At 37.8% G+C, this 27,163-nt stretch overlaps 1 protein-coding gene across 5 annotated transcripts in view; it reads right to left on the reverse strand.

Moving 5' to 3' along the window:
- LOC124555443 (glutamate receptor ionotropic, kainate 2) overlaps nt 1–27,163 on the reverse strand; it is a 187,554-nt gene that overhangs the window by 29,145 nt on the left and 131,246 nt on the right. For 4 of the 5 annotated variants that reach the window (XR_006968555.1, XM_047129353.1, XM_047129355.1 and 1 more), the window contains exons 12-15: nt 22,325–22,463; nt 14,912–15,049; nt 12,253–12,451; nt 5,795–6,026 (exon numbers count right to left, since the gene is read on the reverse strand). Coding sequence is in view for 4 of the 5 variants with exons in the window: in XM_047129353.1 (XP_046985309.1) it covers nt 5,795–6,026; nt 12,253–12,451; nt 14,912–15,049; nt 22,325–22,463 (708 nt within the window). In the remaining variant the exon portion in view is untranslated. Of the gene's footprint in view, nt 1–5,794; nt 6,027–12,252; nt 12,452–14,462; nt 14,601–14,911; nt 15,050–22,324; nt 22,464–27,163 lie in introns of all 5 variants that reach the window. The other variant, XM_047129354.1, reaches the window with a different exon arrangement.

Below are 27,163 nucleotides of genomic sequence, written 5' to 3' on the forward strand. Positions count from 1 at the left end.
AAGGACATATCTGCAGTCCAATCGATGGAGTTTTTCTTGCAGCTCGGTTTTCAGAGTGTCCAATAACAATGAATAATATGCACCTGTTATAGTTTAACCCTTTTCCAGATCGTCCCTTGTGAATTCCAACAGACAGTCGCCATAACCTATCAAGCCAAAGGAATGGTCTTCACCTTTTTTGGTGCAGATTCTCCCTTAGTAACCTGTTGTTTAGATTGTTGTTTGGTCTCAGGACTATCGTAATGTACCCATGTTTCATCCACAGTGACAAAACAACGCTTAAAGTCCTGCAGATTCTTCAAATGGTTCAAATGGTTCTGAGCACTACGGGACTTAACATCTGAGGGCATCAGTTCCTTAGAACTTAGAACTACTCAAACCTAACTAACCGAAGGACATAACACACATCCATGCCCGAGGCAGGATTCGAACCTGCGACTGTAGCAGTCGCGCGGTTCCGGACTGAAGCGCCTAGAACTGCTCGGGCAGTGTGGCCGGCTGCGGATTCTTCCTGAACAGCTCCAAACAATCCTTGCAACACTTCACACGATTCCGTTTTGGGTCAAGCGTGAGCAATCGTGGAACCCACCTTGTGGATAGCTTTTTCATGTCCAAATGTTTATGCAAAATATTATGTACCCTTTCATTCGAGATGCCCACAGCACTAGCAATCTCACGCACCTTAACTCTTCTGTCATCCATCACCATATCATGGAATTTATCAATGATTTCTGGAGTCATAACCTCCACAGGGCATCCAGAACGTTCAGCATCAGTTGTGCCCATATGGCCACTCCGAAAATTTTGAAACCACTTAGAAACTGTTCGAATTGAAGGTGCAGAATACCGTCATGTTGATCAAGCTTCTCTTTAGTCCCCTGCGGCTTTTTGCCTTGCATAATCTTTTTTTGTCCATTTTTTGACACTCACTCAACTTCCTTGATGCACACGAACGCCAAGCACAAAGAAATACACCAATATGGCTGAAACTTGGTGTGCGTTCTTTCCAAAGATGCTATTAACTATACACGACCTCGATACATGCTGGTGGTGCAATCTCTCGGACTTTGCATGTACTTTTCAAACGCCCCTTGCACCTACCTTTCCTGGCCTATACCAGCATAAAGAACTGCCCTTTTGCATTGCAAGTGCACCAGTACTGATCCAATGACATTTGGAAAAATTGATGATGTAAGTACTATCTTATGTCTACATCTATATGATTACTCTGCTATTCACAATAAAGTGCCTGGCAGAGGGTTCAATGGACCACCTTCAAGATGTGTCTCTACCATTCCACTCTTGAATGGTGCATGGGAAAAATGAGCACTTAAATTTTTCTGTGGAAGCCCTGGATTCTCTTGTTCTATCGTGATGATCATTTCTCCCTATGTAGGTGAGTGGCAACAGAATGTTTTTGCTATCAGAGGAGAAAACTGGTGATTGAAATTTCATGAGAAGATCCTGTTGCAATGACAAACGCATTTGTTTTAATTATTGCCACTCCAATTCATGTATCATGTCGGTGGCACAATCTTCCCTATTTCACGATAGTACGAAATGAGCCACCCTTCTTTGAACTTTTTCGATGCCATCTGTCAGTCCCACCTGATGTGGATCCCACACCGCACAGCAGTACTCCAGAATAGGGCAGACAAGCATGGTGTAAGCGCAGTCTTTTTAGTAGGCCTGTTGCACCTTCTAAGTGTTTTTCTTGGGTCCAGTCAAAAAGAATAGTTATCAAATCTGTATCTCTAATTCAGGAAACTGTAGACAACTGGGGTCAAGTGCAGGTTGCAAAAAGCATATTTTTCCAAACAGAAGTAGAATATCTTGGCCACCATGCTCAATAAAGATGGTATCTGTCCTATGGAACAACATTTAGAAGCAAATGAAAAGATCCAAATACCTAAGAATATAAAATGAGTTACAACCTTTCATGGGTAAAAAATGGTTATGTGAAATTTATTCCACTTACGGCTACCACTGCCTATGTGCTAAACTAGCTAGGAAAGATGGAGAAACAGTTAAAGTGGACAACAGTCTGTGAAGGGGCCTACAATAAACTATAATGTTTACTAGAATTAGAATGTTCATTGTAAGCCATTCAGTATATTTTGATACTGTGGCCCTTGTCAATATTAATTACCAACACTTAGTTTACAATTACGTATGACTACTTGAAACAATGATACTAGTAGATTTATTTACAGGTGTGTAAATGCAGAATTCTTTTATAATCATTAGATATATTTTACTGAAAAGTACAGCTACTCAATGCGCAAGTCTTGAAAATCACTGTCCATGAGTTCATCAAGTGTGTAATATTCTTGCTCTTTTAATAACATTTCTAAAACTTTTTTAAAATTGTGTAAGGCAGTCAAATGAGCTGTTTTTGGCAATTTGTTGAAGAATTTCAGGCTCATGTGTTTATGGCTATTGCATGTGTGAGAAAGTCTTCAGTATGGTAAATCTATCACTTGGCTACTTCTGGTACTATGCAAATGAACATTTTTCTTAGTCTAAATTTTCTTTGGCATAAATTAGTAAACTATAGATGTAAAAGGTGGGGACTGTCATAATGTTACGTCATCTAAAATGACTTCTGCAAGTATCTCTTAGAGGCAAACCTAGAATACATCTAACGGCTTTCTTCTGCAAGTCGACTCTGTTGCATTTCCCCACAACAGTATTCCATATTGCAGCTGTGAGTGAAAGAATGTAGTCACTTACTAATCAAAAGCCCACGTAATTCCACATTTTTATTCTCAGACTTCATTGCTAAGGGACTGAAATACAGTTCTTCTCATTTTGTTTTGCTTATGGACAGCTGGTTGGCCAGACACCAGTGATTAGTCATCTCGATTTACAAGTTTACACCTGTTGTTACCAGTATGATATCAGCAGCATAGATCATGTTCTCACTTGGTATATGACTTGAGAAACAATTTGTATAAACAATCAAGAGAAAGGGTCCAAGAGCCAACCCCTGTGGGATTCCACATTTTATTTTAAGCATCTATGATGCCTGATTATTTGCTTATACTTTCTGTGTGACACCATGTCAAAGACTTTCCTCAAGTCTATATGTGTAGCACATGTAGCTTGTCTCTTTTTCCAACAGCATCACAAATCATATCTAACATATTTCCTGTTGCTTTCACTGTTGACAGTTCTGATCTAAAGCCAAACTGGTTTGCAGTCAATAACCTGTTGTTTTCAAAAGAGTCACATATTTATGTATACAGATTTCTATTATTTTTTATACAACTGAGATTGTCCTAAGGTCACTAGGGAGGCATATTTCTCCTTTCTTAAACACTGACAGTCTAACAGTGATTTTAAGTGCTACAGGGAAAATACTATATGCCACAATTCTGTTGGCTAGAAAAAGCAATGGCATTTTAATTTCATCTGCTATGCTCTCTATGACAGAGCTGCTCATTCCATCATAGTGCCCTGTTTTAGAATATCCAAGCTTGTTAAAAAATTGCTTTGCTAATATTGTAAGGAGTAATTTTAGACCATGAGAATGTAGTTATATTTTTTGTTTGGGGTACAAGTGTCTCAGCAATTGAGCTGTTGTTGCAGCTTGAATGATGACAGCTTGTACAGTTTACAAAGTATTCATCCAATACATTGGAGTCTATGACAATGGTATTATCTTTCTTGGATTGATTTATTTCACTTTTAATTATATTCCATTCTGCATTAGTACTATTTTTAGATTTCAAAATATAGCTATCATTTCTTTTACACTTGGCTGTTTTAATTTCAGTTTTGTAGACATGTTTGAGTTTTGTGTCTATTTTCTAAACTTCACCACTATTCACAGACCTTTCTTTAGCTATGAGAAGCAGCATTATTATTGTATTCACTGTCATAGCATACCATATTTTCAGTATTTTGTGGTCTACATTTAACAACTTTAATATTGTTTTCATATATGGTTGGACAGTTGCTATTTAGTAAATGCTGAACAATGCCTTAGCAACAAAGTAATGAATTCATCAACAGATCGCTCAGTAGTCAAGTTAAAGGAGCAGTCCACTGATTTGAGTTGCCTCATCATATTTTCAATGAGGGTTCTGTACTTTACAAAGCTTTTGGTACATTCAAAGAGTGACTGTCTTATTTTTGGACATAGTTCTTCATGATCAGATGCCCTAATTTAACCACACTACATTCTTCTACACAGTATTTATTCTCACTGGTGATTATGTTGTATAGGTATGATCCTTGCCTTGTTGGTTGTTCATTGATGCAGTACAGATTATGTGATTTAAATGAATTTATTAAGTGAGATACATTTTTTTCATTTTTCCCTTAAGCCTATGCTATTTCACCAGGCATGAAGTTTGTGATGTCTATATCTTGAAAGTAATTGTATTAGTATACCTACAAAAGCTTTTTCATCAGTTCCTGGTGTATGACAGAACGGTATTAAATGAACAGCATAAAGCCACCTTATTCCTATTACCATTTACTCCCAATTAGTCGTCAATCTAGGTAGCTGATGCATCCCCCTGTAGTACAAGGATCGTCTTGTCCCAAAAGAATGGCAAAGAAGTGGAAACATTGATTGTTTATATTTCAAGGATGTCAAAATCCACCCAATGGAAAAAGTCCCTGGCAGAGTGGGATGCTTAGCCATCTTGTGTGGCATCTGGAAATTTCATGTATACTACTACAGAACAAGCTTCCAGCTGATCACTGAACGTGGCTATTTTAATTTCAGTTTTGTAGACTTGTTTTGTGTATATTTTCTAAACTTCACCACTATTCACAGATCTTTCTTTAGCTATGAGTAGCAGCATTATTATTGTATTCACTGTCATAGCATACCATATTTTTAGTATTTTGTGGTCTACATTTAACAACTTTAATACTGTTTTTATATATGGTTGGCCAGTTGCTATTTAGTATATGCTGAACAGTGCCTCAGCAGCAAAGTAATGAATTCATCAACAGATCTCTCAGTAGTCAAGTTAAAGGAGCAGTCCTATATAGGGATAATTCAGTATGCACAATAGGTTATCAGAGCAGGAATCACAGCACTGATAGTTTGTTACTCAGTAATTACTGCCACTAAATCTATTGATAGCCCATCAGTTATTGTGGCAATTCTGATGCATTTCATCTCCTCTTGGCTATTTATCTAGTGTTTGACAGAGGGGAGAGGTTTGTTTCCTTACAGATTAACAGTACTGAATTTCATGCAAAACTTTCCCACAACAGCTACCAAGGTAGCACAATGTTACCCATCTCCCTGCAAGCCTCCATCAACTCCCTGTTGTGGACTCTCTTCCATTTGCAAATGCAAGTTCTCCATCTCCTACATCAAAGTAACTGGAAAATGCCCTGTACAAAAACCACTCTGTGGTGACATGTGTACTGGATGAGGTTGATGAGGACATGGAGCAACAGATGTATGTACCCAATGTGCCAAACATCAACTGGCTCCTGAAAAGATATCTTCCAAATGGCCAGCAACCTGGCCTCTATGGAACAAGATGTATTTGGACTTTGCAGTGCCTTTACTCAGTACAGTGAGGCTCACAGTGAACACTTGTCTGAGCGACTTCAGCCCTTATTTGGTAACAAGAGGGTGGCTTTCTGTTTCAGTCCTACTGATTTGTCTATTTATAATTCTCTCTGACACTTTGCTTCAAAAGTACAGTGACACCAAAGAAAAATTTTTAGAGGTACAATTAAAAATGAAAGAAAAAATTAAAAGTGTGCAAAATGGGTTAAGGTAAAATTTTGATTATTACTCACACACTTTTGGACTTACTTGGTGGCATGGCAATTCCGTAGCCTTTTGAATCCAAAAGTCCTCCTACTTGAGTCAGCTCACAGTTCCGTTCAATAACATACTCTATTGATGTCGATTCCATTAGAAAAGCATAGCTGCCCTTTCCTTTCACAACACGGTCCACTCCTTCAACATTTGAGCTTGTAAAAACGCTTGGGCGAGCAGACTCCATGAATGACCACATCCTCTGGTACGTTGAAAAATTGGAATCCTAAAACAAGATGTAGATATCCTTGAACACAAGTGTAAAGTGGTAAATATGTTCAAAATGTTCCTGAAATTATGAAAGTTTTGATGTACCATCATGCACTCACTACCAAAACACTTAAATAAGAATAAATTTAACAGACAAACTATACTGAAAATTGACATACAGTGTTGCTGTGTGTAATTATGTTATGAATGGATGTGTCAAATGGCCACACTGTCAATAATGCTGCTAGATAAGTGAAGTAAGCGATTACAAAACCCTCAATATGCCAGTTATTTAAAGACAGTTACCCACAGTGAACATGAATATGCACCCAAAATGCGACAAAGATACATATGAAAAGAGCCTGAAGGAGATTAAATCATTGAATTCAATGGCAGTTGATCAGTTATTAGAAATTCACTTCAGTGATTCCAATTGTATTTTCTTCTGATGTTGAAAACTTTGCAAATATAATGGAATGTATGGGTGTTAGAAGAGACTGGCACAATACTATACGAGTTGATGCAGTATCTGTCCTCAGCTATGTAAGAACCACTAAAAATTGTTATGCACCATTAGCCATGAGAAATGTAGTGTCTGCCAGCAACATAAATATAACATTAAGTGAGCCAGGGATGAACATTAGTCAAGAAGGTGCTGATAGGAAAGTGTAGGAACGTTTTGATCTTGTCAAAAAAAAAAAAAAAAAAAGACAGTTTTTCATGTAGGGAATGTGAAAAATGAGTGATGAAGGGTATTTTGTGTGTCAAGTGCAATTACTGGTTGCACGAAAAGTGTGCAAAAGTGAACCTAAAATTCATCAGTGATGATGTTCCATGGACATGCTACATTTGTTTATGAGTTGGAACAGCCTATCTTGTAAGTACAGTGGACTCAAAAAACGAAATAATAAAGTTGCTGCAAAAGGACATTGAGGCATTAAATACCGAAATAGTGACACTATATATATATATATATATATATATATATATATATATATATATATATATAAAAGGATAGATTAATACTGGAAAAACAGGCCTGTGCATGTCTGGAGGTGAGTGTCACACACTGTCAATCAGAAGTGGTTTCAGCTGTAAGAGGAACTGTTGGTGCCAGTTATTTTATATCCACGTCAACCACTTTCTGAGTGAAAGTTGTGATGATGCGAACTGCATGCAGTGGTAATTTGGAATCAAGTACTTTGCAAAAGGCCATTTCTCACAGCATCACGTATGGAATTTCATCTTCAGTGGGCCAAAAAATATAAAAACTGGACAGTAGCTGACTGGAATCATGTAGGGTGGTCTGACAAGTTTGAATCTTGGCTTATTTCAATTACTGTAAGGCTCTGAGTGCACTGACCATCCAATAAGACATTTAACCCACAGTGTGTGGGGGAGGTAGTTCATGCCGGAGGTGGTTCTGTGATTTTTGAGGTTGTTTTTTGTAGCTACACCTAGCCCCACTCACTCAATTTACCATGAGCATAATCTGATAGATTTATTTCAATATTCTTGGTGCTGAAGTGTTGCCCTTCCTCCTCCATCTTCATGATGAGCATGCTCTGGAGTTTCCCATCTTCCAAGATGACAACAGTTATGTCCACAATGCACCCATTCCTTGTATGATGAACACTTAGGTAACCTATTGTAGCTTGAATCGTCCACCAGTTTACCTAATTTTAATATGAAATGGCTGGAACTATTGGGAATGTGTGACAAAACCTAGTAACCAACATCTTCATCTTCACTATTTGATAGCTCTATGGGATCCAAACATCAGAGCAACTTCATTTGAACATGGCACAACGGAAGGAACTAGTGGACACTCTTTCTCACAAAACACAGACCATTACCACAGCTAGAGGTGGTGTTGTATTTGCAGGATGTCTCCTGTGGCTGAACAATTTTTTGTCTGGCATGCTTACATTCCATCATGAGTGGGGTTTCAAACTACCTGTTATAGGTAGTCTTCAGAAAAGGCAGCTAGTAATGTTTCACAGAGTGACTTGTCACATCCACCACTAACAAAACTACAATTTCCCTAACAAACAGTTGAATGATTAATGTCTCCTCTGATGATTGCAGTACGATCGGGGAACTTATGAAGTAGCAAACTGGAGTTTCTCTACAGCTTTTTGTTACATCTTGGGGTGTGCATGGTGGCCGATGCAAGGATCCAGTTATAAGTTTATGCTCTCCCTGCTACCCAGTCTGCCCCAAACAGTCTCACATGCAGCTTCAGTTTCTTTCTCAGTAGATTTGGGTTTCTTGTCTATACCACATCAATTTTCTAAATATCACTGATATCAATTTCAGGCTTTAACCAGCTTTCTGTGCCAACAACTTTACCACAGTAGTAACACCGGCTCCTGCCAGATCACCGAAGTTAAGCACTGCTGGCCTGGGCTAGCACTTGGATGGGTGACTATCCTGTCTACCGAGCGCTCTTGGCAAGTGGGGTGCACTCAGCCCTTGTGAGGCAAAATGAGGAGCTACTTGACTGAGCAGTACTGGCTCTGGTCTCGTAAACTGAGATATGGCCAGGAGAGTGATGTGCTGACCATGTTCCCCTCCATATCTGCATCCAGTGATGCCTGTGGACTGATGATGGCATGGTGGTTGATTGGTACTGTTAGGCCTTCATGGCCTGTTTGGGTAGGGTTTAGTTTAGTTTTAACCAGTTTTTTGTACATAGTATTATGTGACCTCCAAAGCTTTTCAGGAGTACTTCAAATTCTGGAACTTTGATGCAATGCTTTTGCAATCTACCACACGGATTTTAATACTCTTGCCTGTGGAGGGAGTGGGTAGGACACTACTTTCATCATACACTAACACTTCTGGACCTGCTACAAGTGTTGTTTTCTGGGCTGGACGGAGAGTCACCTAATCTAAAAAACCTAAATAAGCACCCAACACATGGTCAGCTACCTGGGTAGTAGTCTCTGATGTATAGTTCACATTTGAGCCATTTAGGGGAATCGTAGAGTTTTCAAACCTATGGCATATGTCTAGGAAGTCACAGCTTAGCTTGTCACAGGACCTTCAAAGGTCTTCTACTCAGCTATGAACGTGGTGGTGATGATCAGTTCTGGGGACAGTGCTACAGACTGTGAGCTTTGTTGAAACTGTTAGCCATCCTGGTACTCTTGACCTTCTCTGCTATACAGAAGAATGATCCAAGTATGACCTCAGAGCCTAGGTGCCAGGCATTTTTTGTTCCAACATGTGCCTTAATCTGCAATTAGTTGCATATTGTTCCCTCAATGACTGTCAAAACAGTTTCTTCAGCATGTCAATGAAGCCCCACACACACAGACTGAGTGCACAAGATGTTCCTTCCCACCCCTCACTGCAATTTCTCATTATTCACCTGATGTTTTAAGTGCCGGTGATTAATAGCCCAAAACCCTCTTGCATTTGCCTTCCCTTAACACAGGATAACTAAGTTTTGGTCTCAGTGGAAGACAGAGCCTTGAACTTGTTGACATGGAGGAAGGGTTAACACCTTGATTTCTCCCTGGTCCCTATCTCTCCTGTACGGGGCCCTGGACCTGCCATCGGCATGGCACTCACAATCAAGTGGATGGTTAGTGATAGATTCTTTACTTTCTGTAGAGGAGATAAAACCAATGAGAGAAGATAGTACTTGAGGTACCTCTGGTGTCTCCGATACTTGACTCTTGGTAGCCCTCCCAACACACCTATTTGCAGCAGCTTCCAATTTGTTGATGGTAGTCAAGGGGATTTCCAGCTGCTTATGAACATCAGCTAACTCTTTCTGCGCCTGAGAACTGCATACACAATGGTGCTGCACTGTGGCTGGTGCAATATTTTACAGAACAGTAAACAAAGCTTGCAGATCCTCTTTTCATTTACGGCTCTGGTGTGCTATATGTTTTATCAATTGTCTTTAAAAACTGGAGTGATTAATAGCTGAAAAGAGATATCTATTGTGACAACTGGAAAACCTCAATAAAATTAGTAATTAGTAATTAGGTTATGTTCACTAACAAACTTGAAAATAAAATTAATATGGGACAAATGCTGATGATATACACTTCTGTCAAAAGAAAAAAAAACTAAATAGAACATGATATGTTAGTAATAATATATGCTACAGTAACTTTAAATCAGCAACACTCATTTACTACCAAATACCTTACACCCAACACACATTATTTCAAAAAATTCTCAAAAATACATATACAACATTTGGGAACAACTGTTTTTGAATGAGGGTACTCTCATCTCAAGATTTTAAAAAGCACAAATTAAGTTTACTATTAATGATAAAACAAATTTTTCATGGCACCCACAGCTGTTCAAAAACACACAATATGTCAAAATATACACAAAGTATGGCACAACAGATAAAATACTACATGAAAATGGCATGAACAGCAGAACAGTAGACTATAAAATTTTGAACTGGACTTTTCTGCCACATATGATCATACACAAAAGGAAAGCCAAAAGTTGGCTTATCTATTTAAATAAATGGGTGAAATGTACAGATCTGTTTTACTTAGCTAAGTTTGTGGCACCCTCTACACTGGTGTGTCAAACTCAGTTTACACAGTCAAAATTGCGAAAATTGTGGAGCACTGAGAAAGCACGTCTTCTGGTTATGGCACTTAACAATGCAGTGTTACTGTTTTTATTGTTTGGTGGTGAAGCAAATGATGGTGATGATGATAATGATGCTGATGCTGGGTTCCTATTTCAGCCAGATGCAGATAATGATTGTGTCGGCCAGCTAAGAACTCAACGTGTGTAAGCTACACCCACACTTCAATAAGGCACCTTACTCAACCTGTTCCAGAGCAGCTCATTTATGAGCTATGTACACACTTGCTCCAACAGGAATTGTACAGTATGGTACATATATAATATATGCTCAAATATATTCCGATACTGCAGTGCATGCATGTCCAAACGAACAGGCACTGTGGCAACTACAGCTGTTCTGAAACAGATGAAATGTATTCACAATTGTGAATATGGGAAACCTTCAGCTGCATTATGGAATAGGAAAACTTCAGCTGTATTATGGAATGGTCCAACACAAATTTTCAATTTGGTCATTCTATTATGCAGCTGAAGGTCAGCCGTATTTGCAACTGTGAATACAATTCATGCATCACTTCTATTCTGTGCATTCATATCAGGTTTACATCCACAGAGGATTGCTAGTTGTAAAGAAGAATGATGGAGTCTAATTTTGAATTTTTTGCACGTGCAGTAAAACTGAAGTATGCTCTGTTAGCTGCTGATTATTTTGCCTTAAAGTTGATGTAAAAGCTATGGTATTCACAAGAGATGTTTTACAAGTATTTAAAGATGTCCATTCCTTAGAATATCAAATTAATGGCTATTAAAGGTGCCATTCAATTTTACTAACTACTGGTGACCATAAACTCTTTTTCTTTCTCATTGATTTGCTATACTGTTTTCGTCCCACTTGCTGTAAATGCAAACTGCATCAATGAAGGAAAATGAAAGGACGATTTAGGTGTAACAAATTGTCAAAAATGTCATCACTAGCTAAGGAAGTCAAGCTGAAGAAGAGGGAAGAGAAGTAGCTGCAGTATTTTCAAAGGAAGTATTCTGACATTCGCAATTAATCAATTTAGAAAAACCACAAAAAATTTGAACCCCACTGCTCTATAATGAAAGTCCAGTGCTGTAAACACTTGTCCATATCAGTAAGGTATGTCAATAAAGCTTTGAGTGTTTTCGCTGACCCATTATCTGCATGGACAGCACCTACTTTTATTAATCTTGGTTGACGATTTTAGAATTCTCTGTTGGGCTTTCCTGGTATTAGATTGAAGGATATTGTGGATTAGGCATTTCTTTGTGTGATGCCAGTTTTGATCATGGAATACTCAAAATCTCCTTCAAAGATTTTTCCTTTGCAGAATATTTGTGTCAAAGACATGTCAGCTATCAAAACCAGCAACTGAACTTCTTGAAATATTATTGTCATTATGCAGAATTGGTATTTTACTTATTCACAGATTGAATAGATAGCCACATTATACAAAATCCACATTTTAAATCTTTCTTTACTTTGATTAAACACTTTTCTATCTTAATTCATCTGCACCATTTAACTTTTTACCAGCCTTATGATCAAAGAGGAAAAAATTGTAGTGAGCTTAAAATGGTAAGTATTTATGTAACCTAAAGATTAATAATTCAATATTTTTTTGCTATGAACTGAAATAACTCACCCTAAAAAATGCTGCTGTTGATCCACCTCTGAGAGCACCATATTTTATTTTTGTTTGTTTTGCTAAGTCTTCCGCACTCTCAATTGGAGAATCCATTCGCTCAACAGTAAGGAAAGCTGCTAAGTTGGCTGTGTAGGATGATATCATAATTAAGGTAAAAAACCACCACATTCCAGCAACCATCCGTGTTGAAACTGCCCTAAAAATATACAATATAGTCACTGGTACAACAGCATAATGAATGAACCTAAAAGTTAGATACACACTCAGGAGCAACTGAATTAGAGTTACTTCCATTGCTAGAGGGCTCCTCCCACCATGGCACACTGTGACTGGACTGGAATGTCATTGTAACTTGTCCTGCCAATTGGTGTTTCATCTGAGCACAAGATGAGAAAGATACATGCTATTGGTGCATTTACCACAGATTTTAAATGCTCAGTGCATAGGACTCTATCTCTAAAGCTATGCAGCACTGAGCTTTTCATGTGGCCTCATATTGAGGGTTACCGATTCAGAGAAAAATTAGTGTCGCTAGTGTCAGCTGCCATGGGCTACAATGTCCTGATGATAGGAATTTCCAGCACATATCATTTATTTTAACAGAAGATAGATGGGTGAGAGTGTGGAAAGTTACTCACCCAGTCTATGAGTAGTTACATCTTTGGTTTCTGCATGGTACTCCATAGACACAGGGTACTGTGCAACATATTTACAGCTGCTCACCATACATCACAGGACACAAAGATAAGCATGAGCACTGGAAGACTGCCAATCATAGAGAAAGGTCATGGTACATGTTGGTACAAACTAATGACAGAGTATAAGCGTATTAAAACTCACTTTGGCAGAATGGTAACATTCAGGTTTTTGATTAAGTTGTTCTCATGTGTTGGTCATTTACATGGGACCAAATATATCCAAGATTGTCCATGACCAATGAATGATACGAAAATCAACAGTGCAATCATGTGCACCATTTGTTTGTCTATAGCTCTTTCCTGTCCCTCTCCCCCTCCTACCCTCCACCAAATGTGGCTTGTGCTTACAGTAACACAACTCAGCACTGTATTATTCCTAACTTGTTTCAGAGTAGGTTGAAGAACTCCCCTTCAGACATGAAGGTGTTAACAAGTCTCACTAAGGAGAAATGAGGTGCTACATGTTACTAGATAGGTGTCTCTAATTCAATTGCTCATCAGTAAGTCAAAGTTGCAAAGAGTCTTTCAAAGAAAATAAAATCAACAGAAGGAATCTGTTAAAATAAGATGTTTTAAAAGGTTGTACTACATTTAAATATTGTATTATCATCATTATGCATTACTAAACTTCTGGTATGGTTTTAGGCAACACGACACTGTGGTGCAGAAATCACCTATGAGACTATTTGTCTGCCAACACTGTCTTCCTTTTATTACAAAAAGAAAGGAACAAAGGAGTATTAATTTAAAATGATAAGCAGACTTTCAAGAAAGCTTAAAATAGGTTATGAAGTGTGGAAATATACTCCAGATATTCATAATTTTAATCTATTTGTTATTATTATTATTATAACTTATCTCTGTAATCATGAAATATTTATTTTCATAAAATTATAACATGAAATGGAAGATTCACATGCAATAATAGCTTGTGTGGGCAATATATGCTAACTGATCAATTTTTTCTACAATTTTTATGATATTTCTCAAGAATAGAAATGATAAGTTATATCAATACTGTATATATTATATCAGTGTTTTATAGTAAATAGGAAAATTACCTAGTACAATTATAGCTTTTACATTGTGAGTAAAAATGTGTGAAACATGCTACAATGTTCTACAGAAATAAAAATTAAAAGGGGTAGAACTGTAAGAATGCGAAAAATACTGGTTGGTTATTTTATAAAGGTACTTGTAAACATTATTATTATTAAATGTGAAGTTGTTGCCATGGATACAGCTTACGATCAGTTACATTCTACTGATCAAATTATTTTACATTGTCACATGAATAATATGATCCTAAAATGGTTCTAGACACTTTTCCTTGACAATATAACCATAATTCTTTTAATAAAACGAGTTGTTAAAAGTATCATGGAATTAATAAAGCATGGGTAATATATGCAGTTTCATGAACTCAATTCTGTGGGAGTGTCTCTATTTAAAATCTTTGCTTATCAAGTCTGTTGTGAAGCCACATCAAAGGATGTAGCATAACCTTACTTGGGAGCTATATCAGAACCTTGCTGCATCAGGCTACCAATCGTGAACCATAGTGAATTCAACAGACTGAACTGGTTCTCCAATACATCAGGCTCATCATTGCAAGGGTGAGGATTGTCCCACTCATAAGGACTGAATCTGCAAGGAAAAATAATAAAATATCATGCAAAAATGCAGAGTAAGCACGACCTTCGGAGCAACAGCATACAAAGTTCCACTTCGCCCCACTGAGTGAGTTCATTAATTAACAATTAAATTGTGATTCAGGATAATATTCCCTTTGACGTATAACCATGGTATTTTTGAATGCACAGAAATCTCTTTGTGTGACAAAGGTTCCTATTAGTCTAAGTAAATGTGATGTAATAAATGGCACCAATGTTGTAGAGATTTGTGAAGTTGTGGAACTTTTTGTGTTGCTTACGAAGGACGTGCATTCTAGAGCTTACTTGGGCAAGAAGTCACAACCCTGTTGCATTAATGAGCCAATGGCGAACCACATGCAGTTGAGTAGAGTGAACTGATTCTCCAGGTGATCTGGATCAGGGTTGCAAGGATGGGGATTCTGCCATTCATATGGAGTGAACCTGAAAAATTACTTTGTGCTATACACAGCACTATAGTTACCTTCTACAGTAATACTTTATTTATTAGATTCAGCTCAACACTCTTCAAGGGAACAATTAAACAATAAACAACAAAGTAATAAAATATTAACTGCAAAAGATCTCTATGTGCTATTGTGAGATACAAATAAACTTCACCTGAATTACATTATTTATAAAGAAAACATTACTTCGCTGTTTTCGTATTTTGTCACAATTATGTTGGATATATGGTGAAGGTGCCTTCTTATTTAAGATTACTCATCTAGCTTTCCCTTCAAAATATGAAAAATTTACTAGTCTCCTTTCTCTGCTTTCAAAATGAAGGTATATATCCCTTGACAATAATCATTAATAATACTGTATGTGTACTCTAATGAGATTAATAAGAAAATACCATGAGCATAAAAATGCATAGCTTCACTCTGCTGAATATCTTTGTTAATATGCCCATGAGGTAATAAGAAATAACGCCACAAAAGCTATGAAATGTGGTTGAACAGTGCTCATATAAAAAGTAATCTTTAAAAATTATAACTTTACCTATTGTCGATGGCAGGCAGATATACTTTTCAATTGTGATTTTCAAATGTGGCAATATACATGACTCACAGAGTGGAAAGCCATTCTTTGTGTGCTGCAGAAAACACATATAAAGGAAAAAAACAGATGTAGTTCATACCTTAGTCCTGTCACTAAACCACAACAATAGTGCATACATTTTGAATTCCTACATTTCAGTAGTATTTTCAGAGGCCAATGACACACTGTGTTTCACTTAGATGCGATATGTACTGAACTTGACTTTTTCTGCAACTCAAAATGGTAGAGTTACTGTGGATTTTGAATGAAGTGCTGGAGTGTCTCTATAAAGTACTTTCTGCTCAGGGTACGCCCAATTGCAAGTCTTATCTTGGTCGGAAATCATTGCAATCTTCGTGGAGGCTCCTTTCATGTACATCATCTTGGCCCTTTTCAGGACCACAGTTGACCATCATATCAATGAATATAGAAGGTATATCATCACCAAAAGAAGAACTGTTACAAGAGCTGTGCAGACAAACCAAGTGTGATGTACTCTGCATACAGAAGCTGTGAAATGCACAGACCAAAAATAAACGGAATGCGACTGACTACGGAAAGACCACACCCAAAATACGGAAGTGCTATATTTGTCCAACCAGATATACAGATAATATCATCAGCCTTTACTGAAGCAAATGATATTGAAATCTTAAATTTGAAAATCAAAGGCTGTACAGTCACATCTGTATACAAACCACCAGACGTTGATCTCAAAATCGATCTACCTGATAACTTTTATAGTCAACACACACAAATAGTGATTGGTGACTTCAACTGTCACAGCACCACGTGGGGCTATGAGCATGATGATGAGAATGGTACAGCATTACAAGAATGGACGGAAGGCAATCATCTGAGCCTTATACATGACCCTAAGCAACCTGCACCTTTCAACAGTGGCAGATGGAAACGCAGATACAACCCTGAACTGATATTTTGCAGCGAGAACATCTCTCAACAGTGCATAAAAACTGTCTGCAACCCTATTCCAAATACACAGCACAGACCGGTCATGTGCGAAATTTACACAGCAGTTAGACCACAGACAGTTCTGTTCAGAAGGAGATTTAACTTCAGGAAAGCCAACTGGCCGAAGTTTACAGAAATACTGTACGCTGCAGTTCTCAATATTGAACCTTCACCTGACTCGTATGATACTTTTGTGAGGGCTGTAAAGAGGTGCTCCAGAATTGCAATTCCTCGGGGTTGTTGAACATCATACATTCCTGGTCTAACTTCAGAACTCAGTGCTCAATTTACAGAGTATAAGGTACTATTAGAAGAAGATCCATTCGGCGAGGCAACGCTATCGGCTGGGAATAAAGTTATTGTATCTCTGAAAGAATCCAAAAGGAATTCTTGGGTTAAAACTATGGAAGAACTTGATCTCATCAGAAACAGTCACAAAGTGTGGAGATTACTGAGACGCCTCAATAATGACCCAACCAGATCCACAGCACACTGCAACATTACTGCAGATCAGATAGCACACCAACTGCTCATGAATGGGAAAGGAAGCCATAGAATCAAAGTTCCAAAAGTACAGCAAGAGGCCCAAGAACAAACGAGGGATCTGACTCTCCCATTCGAGATATCTGAATTAAACAAGGCTATTAAGGAGAGCAAAACTGGCAAAGCATCCGGTCTAGATGACATCCGTATGGAGCAAATCAAGAAGTTCGGCCCATAAACAAGAAAGTGGATCCTGCAGCTTTTCAACAACTGCATGAACCAGTGCCAAATACCAAAGATCTGGCGAAAGAGCAGGGTGATAGCTCTTCTGAAACCTGGAAAGGAAGCAAATCATCCCAAGAATTTCAGACCAGTTAGCCTTTTGAGTCACCTTTATAAACTGTTCGAACGTATGATTCTGAATAGAATCCTATCAGTAATAGGCCCTCTTCTCATACCCGAACAAGCAGGATTTCAACCAAACAGAAGCTGCACAGGGCAGCTTTTGAATCTCACTCAGTTTATAGAGGATGGTTTTGAAACTCGTAAAGTAACGGGCGTGGTCTTCGTGGATCTCACAGCAGCATATGATACGGTCCATCATCAGTTACTCCATGCAAAACTATACAATATGATCAAGAACGCCCACCTCATTAGACTGCTCAGCACCCTCCTCCAAAACCGCAGGTTTTTTGTTGAATTTCAAGGACAATGCAGTCGCTGGAGAGCGCAGAAAAATGGTCTACCTCAGGGAAGCATCTTGGCTCCACTTCTCTTCAACATCTATACCAATGACCAGCCATTGACCCCTGGCACAAGGAGGTTCTTATATGCAGATGACCTAGCCCTTGCTACGCAGAGCTCATGCTTTGAAAGAGTGGAAAGAAGCCTGACAACATCACTTAGAACACTGTCAAGCTACTACAATCGGAACCAACTCAGACCAAACCCTTTGAAGACACAAGTGTGTGCCTTTCATTTAAGGAACAGGGAAGCTAATCGTGAGCTACATATTGCATGGTCAGGCATCCAACTCCAGCATCATCACGCACCCTAAATACTTGGGAGTCACTCTTGACAGAACTCTGACATTCAAAACTCACTGCAAGAACACCAAAATGAAAATCTCCGCTCAAAGCAACCTAATTCGCAAACTAGCAGGGACACAGTGGGGATCACATCCACAAACTATTCGCTGTTCTGCAATGGCACTGTGCTTTTCTACTGCTGAATATGCTTCTCCAGTCTGGTACAGGTCATCTCATGCCAGACAAGTAGACATTGCTCTCAACGAAACCTGCAGGTTGATCACAGGTTGCTTAAGACCTACCCCAACTGATAAGCTCTACTGCCTGGCTGGAATAGCGCCACCATGGATAAGCAGAACAGTGGCTGCCAACAAGGAGAGACTGAAAGTGGAACTGGACAGTGCCCATCCACTGCACGGACATAATCCACTACAGCAATGGCTGAGATCGCGAAAGAGCTTCCTGAGAACATCCGAGAAGCTCACCATTTCACCAGAGAAGGCAAGGCTGGAGTTATGGAAGAAGTTGATGCCTCACCTGCAGACGCCAGAAGCTGAAGAACTACCACCTGGACACAACGAGAGCTGGCTGGTGTGGAAATCTTTAAACAGATTACGATCAGGATTTGGACAATCCAGAGACAACCTGAAGAGATGGGGCTTCATAACAGAAGATACGTCCTGATTGTGGACAAGAACAAACCACAAGCCACATGCTCCAGTGCCTTTTGTGCCCTACATCCTGCACGAAGACTGATCTCCTGCAAGCCACTCCAAGCACCTTGGAGGTTGCAAAGTACTGGGAACATGTAATATAAATACAATTTGTGTATATATATGTACATATTTATTGATGTGTATGGCTACTGTAAATTTGTATGTTTCTGATTCGAGAATAAATAAATTTCATTCCTTTTAAATACCTGTGTTTCTTCATATTCATTTGGTTGTGTAATATAGACACATACCCATATAATAATAATAAAAACATTGTTTAAACATGATGTACACTCATAAAGATGAAAAGATTACAATTAACATTGAAAGAAAATAGAAATATTTGCTACACCTAGCAGTAATAAAAAAGATTTAGATCTGCAGAAATTTAGTTTCAAAAAACAACTATTACCTTATCAGAAGCTAAGGGGGAAAAAAAAGAGAACATGTAGGAAGCAACAGGTGTTACACATTGAAGATACGTTATTCATAATCCCTAGGGAGGCATTTGTCCTCTCTTACTTACTTGCTTGCTTACTTTCTGTCACTGCCACCACACCCGGCTTTATTTCCCTTTACTCATCTTGTATGAGATCACAGTCAAAAATATTTCCCTTTACTCATTTTGTAAAATATCACAGTCAGAAATATTTCCCTTTACTCATTTTGTAAAAGATCACAGTCAAAAATATTTCCCTTTACTCATTTTGTAAAATATCACAGTCAGAAATATTTCCCTTTACTCATTTTGTAAAAGATGTTCCACATACCTAATTGGGGGAGGGGGGAGAATCCTGAAAAGCAGATTGACTGAGTGGAGGTATAAATTAAGGAAAAGAAAAATCTATTATTAGCAGTTTTCTTCATCCATGGAACACATTTACCAAGATATCAGATAGACTATCACATTACAGGTTAAGGATGAAAACATAACAGATATTTACATACTTACAGATGTAGTATAACATTTGCTCTGATAATATATGCTAATTATAAACTAGAGTTAACAATATATCACATATGTCACATGTTTATGGAATAGTCATATTTTGTTTATAGTTAAAAGACTTTTAATAAGTGCTTTAATTAGTAAGAGAGTATCTACTTGAAAAAAAAATCTGTAGTTTTCAGCATATTTTTCACCTATTTCAACTACATATGTATACTGACAACTATTGAGTGGTAATGGTTATTGTCTACTGTATGGATGGAGCACGTTTTAAAATGGACACTCTTTCTTGCAGTGTTGCTGGAGATTTCCACTCACAGTCCAAATATCTGGATAGAAAAAGTGGCTGACAAAATTCACTTCAAATAATTTTTTGCATTTCCAAAGATGCCTACACACCTGCTTCATACCTGTGCAGAATTGGTTAAAATATTTTGTTAAGAACAAAATACTCACTTTCTATCCTATACAGAATTCTGGGTGCATTTGGAAATTATTTCTCTTTTGTGCTGTTATCTTGAATACCACCAACCAGATGAAAATAGTATTTCACATCGGAAACAGTGGACCTAGGGATGTATAGGAGTGTGGAAATCTCATGTACAGACCACGTTTGAAGTCTGTGAGTTCCAAGGAGCACCCCATTCTGCTCTCTCACGATGTGTAATGACTACTGTGGTCAGTGATATGGAGTACCTGGCAGTAGGTGACCGCACAATGCACCTAATATGGAAGAACATATGTTTTTGGGGGTGTCCGGATACTTCTGATCACATAGTGTATTATGTACTCACTCCCCTCTACAAGTCCTAGAAGTCTGCAATGGGAATTTCTGAACACCTTGTATAGTAGACAATTGTTTAGTCAGATTCCTTGGGTTGTTCTACAGTGTTCCACGGCAACATAAACCTTTCTGGCATAGCCTTGTACTAAATTGGAACCCTTGTTTGAAAACCTAAACACAAAACAATGAAAATTTCATTCTGTTATCAAAGATAACCTATTTCTGAACATGATATTCTACTGCAGTGGCATATCAAAATACTTTCTGATGCAGATGTTTTCAGGCTGACTGGACACTGAGTATGCATGAAAATTTTCTAATTATCACTTCCCAGAGCAACTTGTTTTTAAATGTAATATTATATTTTATTCAGTGATGAAATATCAATTTATGACAAATTAAATACTGACATCTGCCTGTTACCTTTAATCAGCTTTATTTAAACACTATTAACTAATCTTCACTAACTGATGTGCTTTACTGCTGTCAATAGTTACAATGAAAAGCCTTGCTATGCATCTGCTTCAGCATTGTATTGCATTTACTGGTTTTAGTGCAATTATTAGTTCAAAAAGTGTTCATAATTCTGCATTTTATTCAAGTAACAGTTTGTTTAAAGCTCTGTAAGTTTGAGAACAATCTGTGTTAGGCACTTCATTGACCTACATTCTGTCATTCATTGGAATAGTGCAAATATAATGGACAGTAGCTGGAGTCTCTATTACTCACAAATAAAAAAAATATGATTTATAAAAATCCAGAAAACAAGCCAACTTCATGAAAAATCCCAAAACACTTGTAAGTAAAATTCATATGTGACCATACCTGGTTTCTGCATCTGTAGCCATGAATAATGTAAAAAGTTTGGTTTGAAAACCATAGTGCTTTACTAGGTATTGTCCTATTACAGGTGGTATGCTATGCTTTCCTCTGACATCTGAATTAACTTATTCAGCCAGTTATTGGGGGGAGTACAATTTAATATGAACTCTGACCTTGGTGCAACTTGGCATTTTTCACATTAACATACCTTGCCAGAGATGAAAGTTCTGATAAGTGAGAGACGAATTTCCTATGGCTGACTAGGAATCAAACTCCCAACCTTTGGATCCTTGTTCTTGTACTTTATGATTGATCCACACAGAAAGAATGCTTGTACTCTTCTGGAAAGCTGAAGAAGATACCTAATCCTGAATTTTATTTCAGTGCATCACTAATGTATGATTTATATAATTTTTAACACATTTTGCTTGTTAAAATGGGGTGGGGTGGATAGACTAGCTTTATGGTGCTCAACATCAATGTTACTACTGCACATTCTTGGTTAATGTACATGTACATGTATTTATATTTACTTATGAAAATAGTCAGGTTTAATGGGCCAGTTAGAAATAATTATTGTTGAATTGCATATAGTTTTTAGGACATCCTTCTGGAGCTCAACATTCTTCAAACTTCTGTGTATGAAAAAATGTTTAATCTCAATGAATTCACATATCCTCACAGGAATATATGTATAAGCCAATCAGCAGATCAGAGAAATGCAAGCAAATACCATTTTGATAGGATCATGAAACCTGATTTTTGAAGGATGACTCTTTTGCCTAAATCACAAACACACTAGCAGCAATGAACACCTTGGGTGTATCACTAAGAATGAATATCATAATGAATTTTATTTAAATTAAAGTTTCTTAGAAAAATATTTAAGTTAGTACACTAATAAATAATAAAAGTAATTACCTGGCAAGTATAAATAACAGGACTGAAACTCCTAGGTAAGCAGTTGCCATGTATATCCACACATCCAGAGATAATGGAGACAAAAATGAAAACAAATTTGGTGGCTGTTTTATTGGTTTGCGATAGAGTATACTGATACCTGCAAATAAACAAATTTAAGTTAGACACACACCAATTTTATAACTTTTGCAATCAGTAATGTTTTTTCACAAATGAAGTGAGCATATATAAATAAAACAGTTAAGTTTATAATAAGTGTCCCATAAATACAGTGTATATAGGTGCAAAGGTGCGGTGAATGAGTCAAAAGCATCCTGTTCCCACTGACAGAGTTCTAAGTCAAGGTTCTCAGATTCACATATGCTCATTAGTAGTGTGCATGTCATCATTTCTCCAGGTAGCACAGATATTTATAATTCAGAGACTGAATGTTATTAAAGCAGAACCAAAATTTTGATAAGGTACATTAGTCAAAGACATTACTGTCTTATTTATGCAGTACAGCACAAAAACAAAAATTAACTTTAATGTAGTATCAACAATTGCATGTTGAGAAACAGTCATAAAATGAGAGACTATATGATACATGAATTGGGATGGCAATCATTAAAGAAAGGTGTTTTTATGTAAACAAAGTCGAGGGGGGAGAAGGGGAAGGAAGGAAAAGGAAAGGTGATTTTCATTGTAACAGGTTCTTATAATGAATTTCAATCACCAAGTTTCTCCTCAGAGTGTGAAAATATCTTGTTGTTGGGCACCTACAGGGAGATATGATCATCACAATAACATAAGAGAAATCATGGAAAGGTTTAAGTGTCATTTCCTCATATCCTCTTTGAGATTGGAACAGCAGAGAAATAGCTTGAATGTTATTCAATGAACCCTCTCCAACACACTTATTTGTGAACTACAGAGTAATCATGTAGATGTAGAGGAGATGTATATTTAGATGTAGATGTAGATGTAGACTACATAGTATTAATATTTTCTCAGCATTTCCATTCATACTGACTAGTCAATATTTGTCATAGGAGTTTGTGCACACTTACTGGTGTGCACCTACCATTTGTAGCCATGTTTGCATATTTGAAATGTGCTTTTAATTAATTGCTTCTCTCCTGGTTTTGCCACAAAACCTCATATAAAGTTTCCCTCATTAATTTCTTACTTTTCTAAGCCATCTATTTCTGCCTTCTATAGGTCATGATAACACTGCAACTCTTATTAATTATTGTCCTCCCTTGATCTGTCTGTATGGAAAAAAATCATCTTCAGTGTAACACTTCAATAGAGCAATAGATTTTGTTTAGATGTATCTGTATGCAGTATGATGCAAAGCTGAAGTTTGACTGATGCACAATATCTCTGTTGTGATTGCGAATATAAAACTGAATCTGATAGCAGGATTTTTAATTCATAACATTTGAACTTGCTGCTATACTTCTTTTCCTTCAATGTTTGTCTCATTCGGGTAGGGTCAACTAATGATGACTGACTATCCATCCACAATTTACTAATTATTTTTATTCTGTGGCTTGAAGCTCACCATTTTGCCACCAATATCAGTTACTGTAATGAGGGAAACTCATATTCTCCACCTTTCTGTATAATATGTAAACTTTGTTCTGCATATAAATTCATACTTCACCATATACCCAACTGTATATTGTGTTTCTGAGATGAAATGAGAAGCCAGCCTAGTATTTGTCTATACAAGTGTAAAAAAACTTAATGAAACCCATACTCAGTCTGGTTTGTGAACCAAATCATTAGTTAATATTTTTGTGACAAGTTGAAATTCTACAGGACTCAAGCTCAGAACCCTTACCTTTATTGGACAGTACACTATTAATCCCACCCCATGAACCATGGACGTTGTCGTTGGTGGGGAGGCTTGCATGCCTCAACGACACAGATAGCCGTACCGTAGGTGCAACCACAACGGAGGGGTATCTGTTGAGAGGCCAGACAAACATGTGGTTCCTGAAGAGGGGCAGCAGCCTTTTCAGTAGTTGCAGGGGCAACAGTCTGGATGATTGACTGATCTGGCCTTGTAACACTAAGCAAAACGGCCTTGCTGTTCTGGTACTGTGAACAGCTGAAAGCAAGGGGAAACGACAGCCGTAATTTTTCCCGAGGGTATGCAGTTTTACTGTATGATTAAATGATGATGGCGTCCTCTTGGGTAAAAAATTATGGAGGTAAAATAGTCCCCCATTCGGATCTCCGAGCAGGGACTACTCAAGAGCACATCATTGTCAGGAGAAAGAAAACTGGCGTTCTACGGATCGGAGTGTGGAATGTCAGATCCCTTAATTGGGCAGGTAGGTTAGAAAATTTAAAAAGGGAAATGGATATGTTAGAGTTAGATATAGTGGGAATTAGTGAAGTTCGGTGGCAGGAGGAACAAGACTTTTGGTCAGGTGAATACAGGGTTATAAATACAAAATCAAATAGGGGTAATGCAGGAGTAGGTTTAATAATGAATAAAAAAAATAGGAGTGCGGGTAAGCTACTACAAACAGCATAGTGAACACATTATTATGGCCAAGATAGATACGAAGCCCACACCTACAGCAGTAGTACAAGTTTATATGCCAACTAGATCTCCAGATGATGAAGAAATTGATGAAATGTATGATGAGATAAAAGAAATTATTCAGGTAGTGAAGGGAGACGAAAATTTAATAGTCATGGGTGACTGGAATTCGAAAGTAGGAAAAGGGAGAGAAGGAAACATAGTAGGTGAAGATGGATTGGGGATAAGAAATGAAAGAGGAAGCCACCTGGTAGAATTTTGCACAGAGCACAACTTAATGATAGCTAACACTTGGTTCAAGAATCATGAAAGAAGGTTGTATACATGGAAGAACCCTGGAGATACTAAAAGGTATCAGATAGATTATATAATGGTACGACAGAGATTTAGGAACCAGGTTTTAAATTATAAGACATTTCCAGGGGCAGATGTGGACTCTGACCACCATCTATTGGTTATGAACTGTAGATCAAAACTGAAGAAACTGCAAAAAGGTGGGAACTTAAGGAGATGGGACCTGGATAAACTGAAAGAACCAGAGATTTTACAGAGTTTCAAGGAGAGCATAAGGGAACAATTGACAGGAATGGAGGAAACAAATACAGTAGAAGAAGAATGCTTAGCTTTGAGGCATGAAATACTGAAGGCAGCAGAGGATCAAGTAGGTAAAAAGACTAGGGCTAGTAGAAATCCTTGGCTAACAGAAGAGATAATGAATTTAATTGATCAAAAGGAGAAAATACAAAAATGCAGTAAATGAAGCAGGCAAAAAGGAATACAAACGTCTCAAAAATTAGATCGACAGGAAGTGCAAAATGGCTAAGCAGGGATGGCTAGAGGACAAATGTACGGATGTAGCGGCTTATCTCACTAGGGGTAAGATAGATACTGCCTACAGGAAAATTAAAGAGACCTTTGGAGAAAAGAGAACCACTTGTATGAATATCAAGAGCTCAAATGGAAACCCAGTTCTAAGCAAAGAAGGGAAAGCAGAAAGGTGGAAGGAGTATATAGAGGGTCTGTACAAGGGCGATGTACTTGAGGACAATATTATGGAAATGGAAGAGGATGTAGATGAAGATGAAATGGGAGATATGATACTGCGTGAAGAGTTTCACAGAGCATTGACAGACCTGAGTCGAAACAAAGCCCCCGAAGTACACAACATTCCATTAGAACTACTGACAGCCTTGGGAGAGCCAGTCCTGACAAAACTCTACCATCTGGTGAGCAAGATGTATGAGACAGGCGAAATACCCTCAGACTTCAAGAAGAATATAACAATTCCAATCCCAAAGAAAGCAGGTGTAGACAGATGTGAAAATTACTGAACTATCAGTTTACTAAGTCACAGCTGCAAAATACTTACACAAATTCTTTACAGACGAATGGAAAAACTGGTAGAAGCCGACCTCGGGGAAGATCAGTTTGGATTCCGTAGAAATATTGGAACACGTGAGGCAATATTGACCTTACAACTTATCTTAGGAGAAAGATTAAGGAAAGGCAAACCTACATTTCTAGCATCTGTAGACTTACAGAAAGCTTTTGACAATGTTGACTGGAAAACTCTCTTTCAAATTCTGAAGGTGGCAGGGGTAAAACACAGGGAGCAAAAGGCTATTTACAATTTGTACAGAAAGCAGATGGCAGTTATAAGAGTCGAGGGACATGAAAGAGAAGCAGTGGTTGGGAAGGGAGTGAGACACGGTTGTAGCCTCTCCCCGATGCTATTCAATCTGTATATTGAGCAAGCAGTAAAGGAAACAAAAGAAAAGTTCAGAGTAGGTATTAAAATCCATGGAGAAGAAATAAAAACTTTGAGGTTTGCTGATGACATTGTAATTCTGTCAGAGACAGCAAAGGACTTGGAAGAGCAGTTGAATGGAGTGGACAGTGTCTTGAAAGGAGGGTATGAGATGAACATCAACAAAAGAAAAATTAGGATAATGGAATGTAGTCGAATTAAGTTGGGTGATGCTGAGGGAATTAGATTAGGAAATGAGACACTTAAAGCAGTAAAGGAGTTTTGCTATTTGGGGAGCAAAATAACTGATGATGGTCAAAGTAGAGAGGATATAAAACGTAGACTGGCAATGGCAAGGAAAGCGTTTCTGAAGAAGAAAAATTTGTTAACATTGAGTATAGATTTAAGTGTCAGGAAGTCGTTTATGAAAGTACTTGTATGGAGTGTAGTCATGTATGGAAGTGAAACATGGACGATATATAGTTTGGACAAGAAGAGAATAGAAGCTTTCGAAATGTGGTGCTACAGAAGAATGCTGAAGATTAGATGGGTA

This window comes from Schistocerca americana, chromosome X (genome assembly GCF_021461395.2).
Source record: "Schistocerca americana isolate TAMUIC-IGC-003095 chromosome X, iqSchAmer2.1, whole genome shotgun sequence".
Classification (NCBI taxonomy): domain Eukaryota; kingdom Metazoa; phylum Arthropoda; class Insecta; order Orthoptera; family Acrididae; genus Schistocerca; species Schistocerca americana.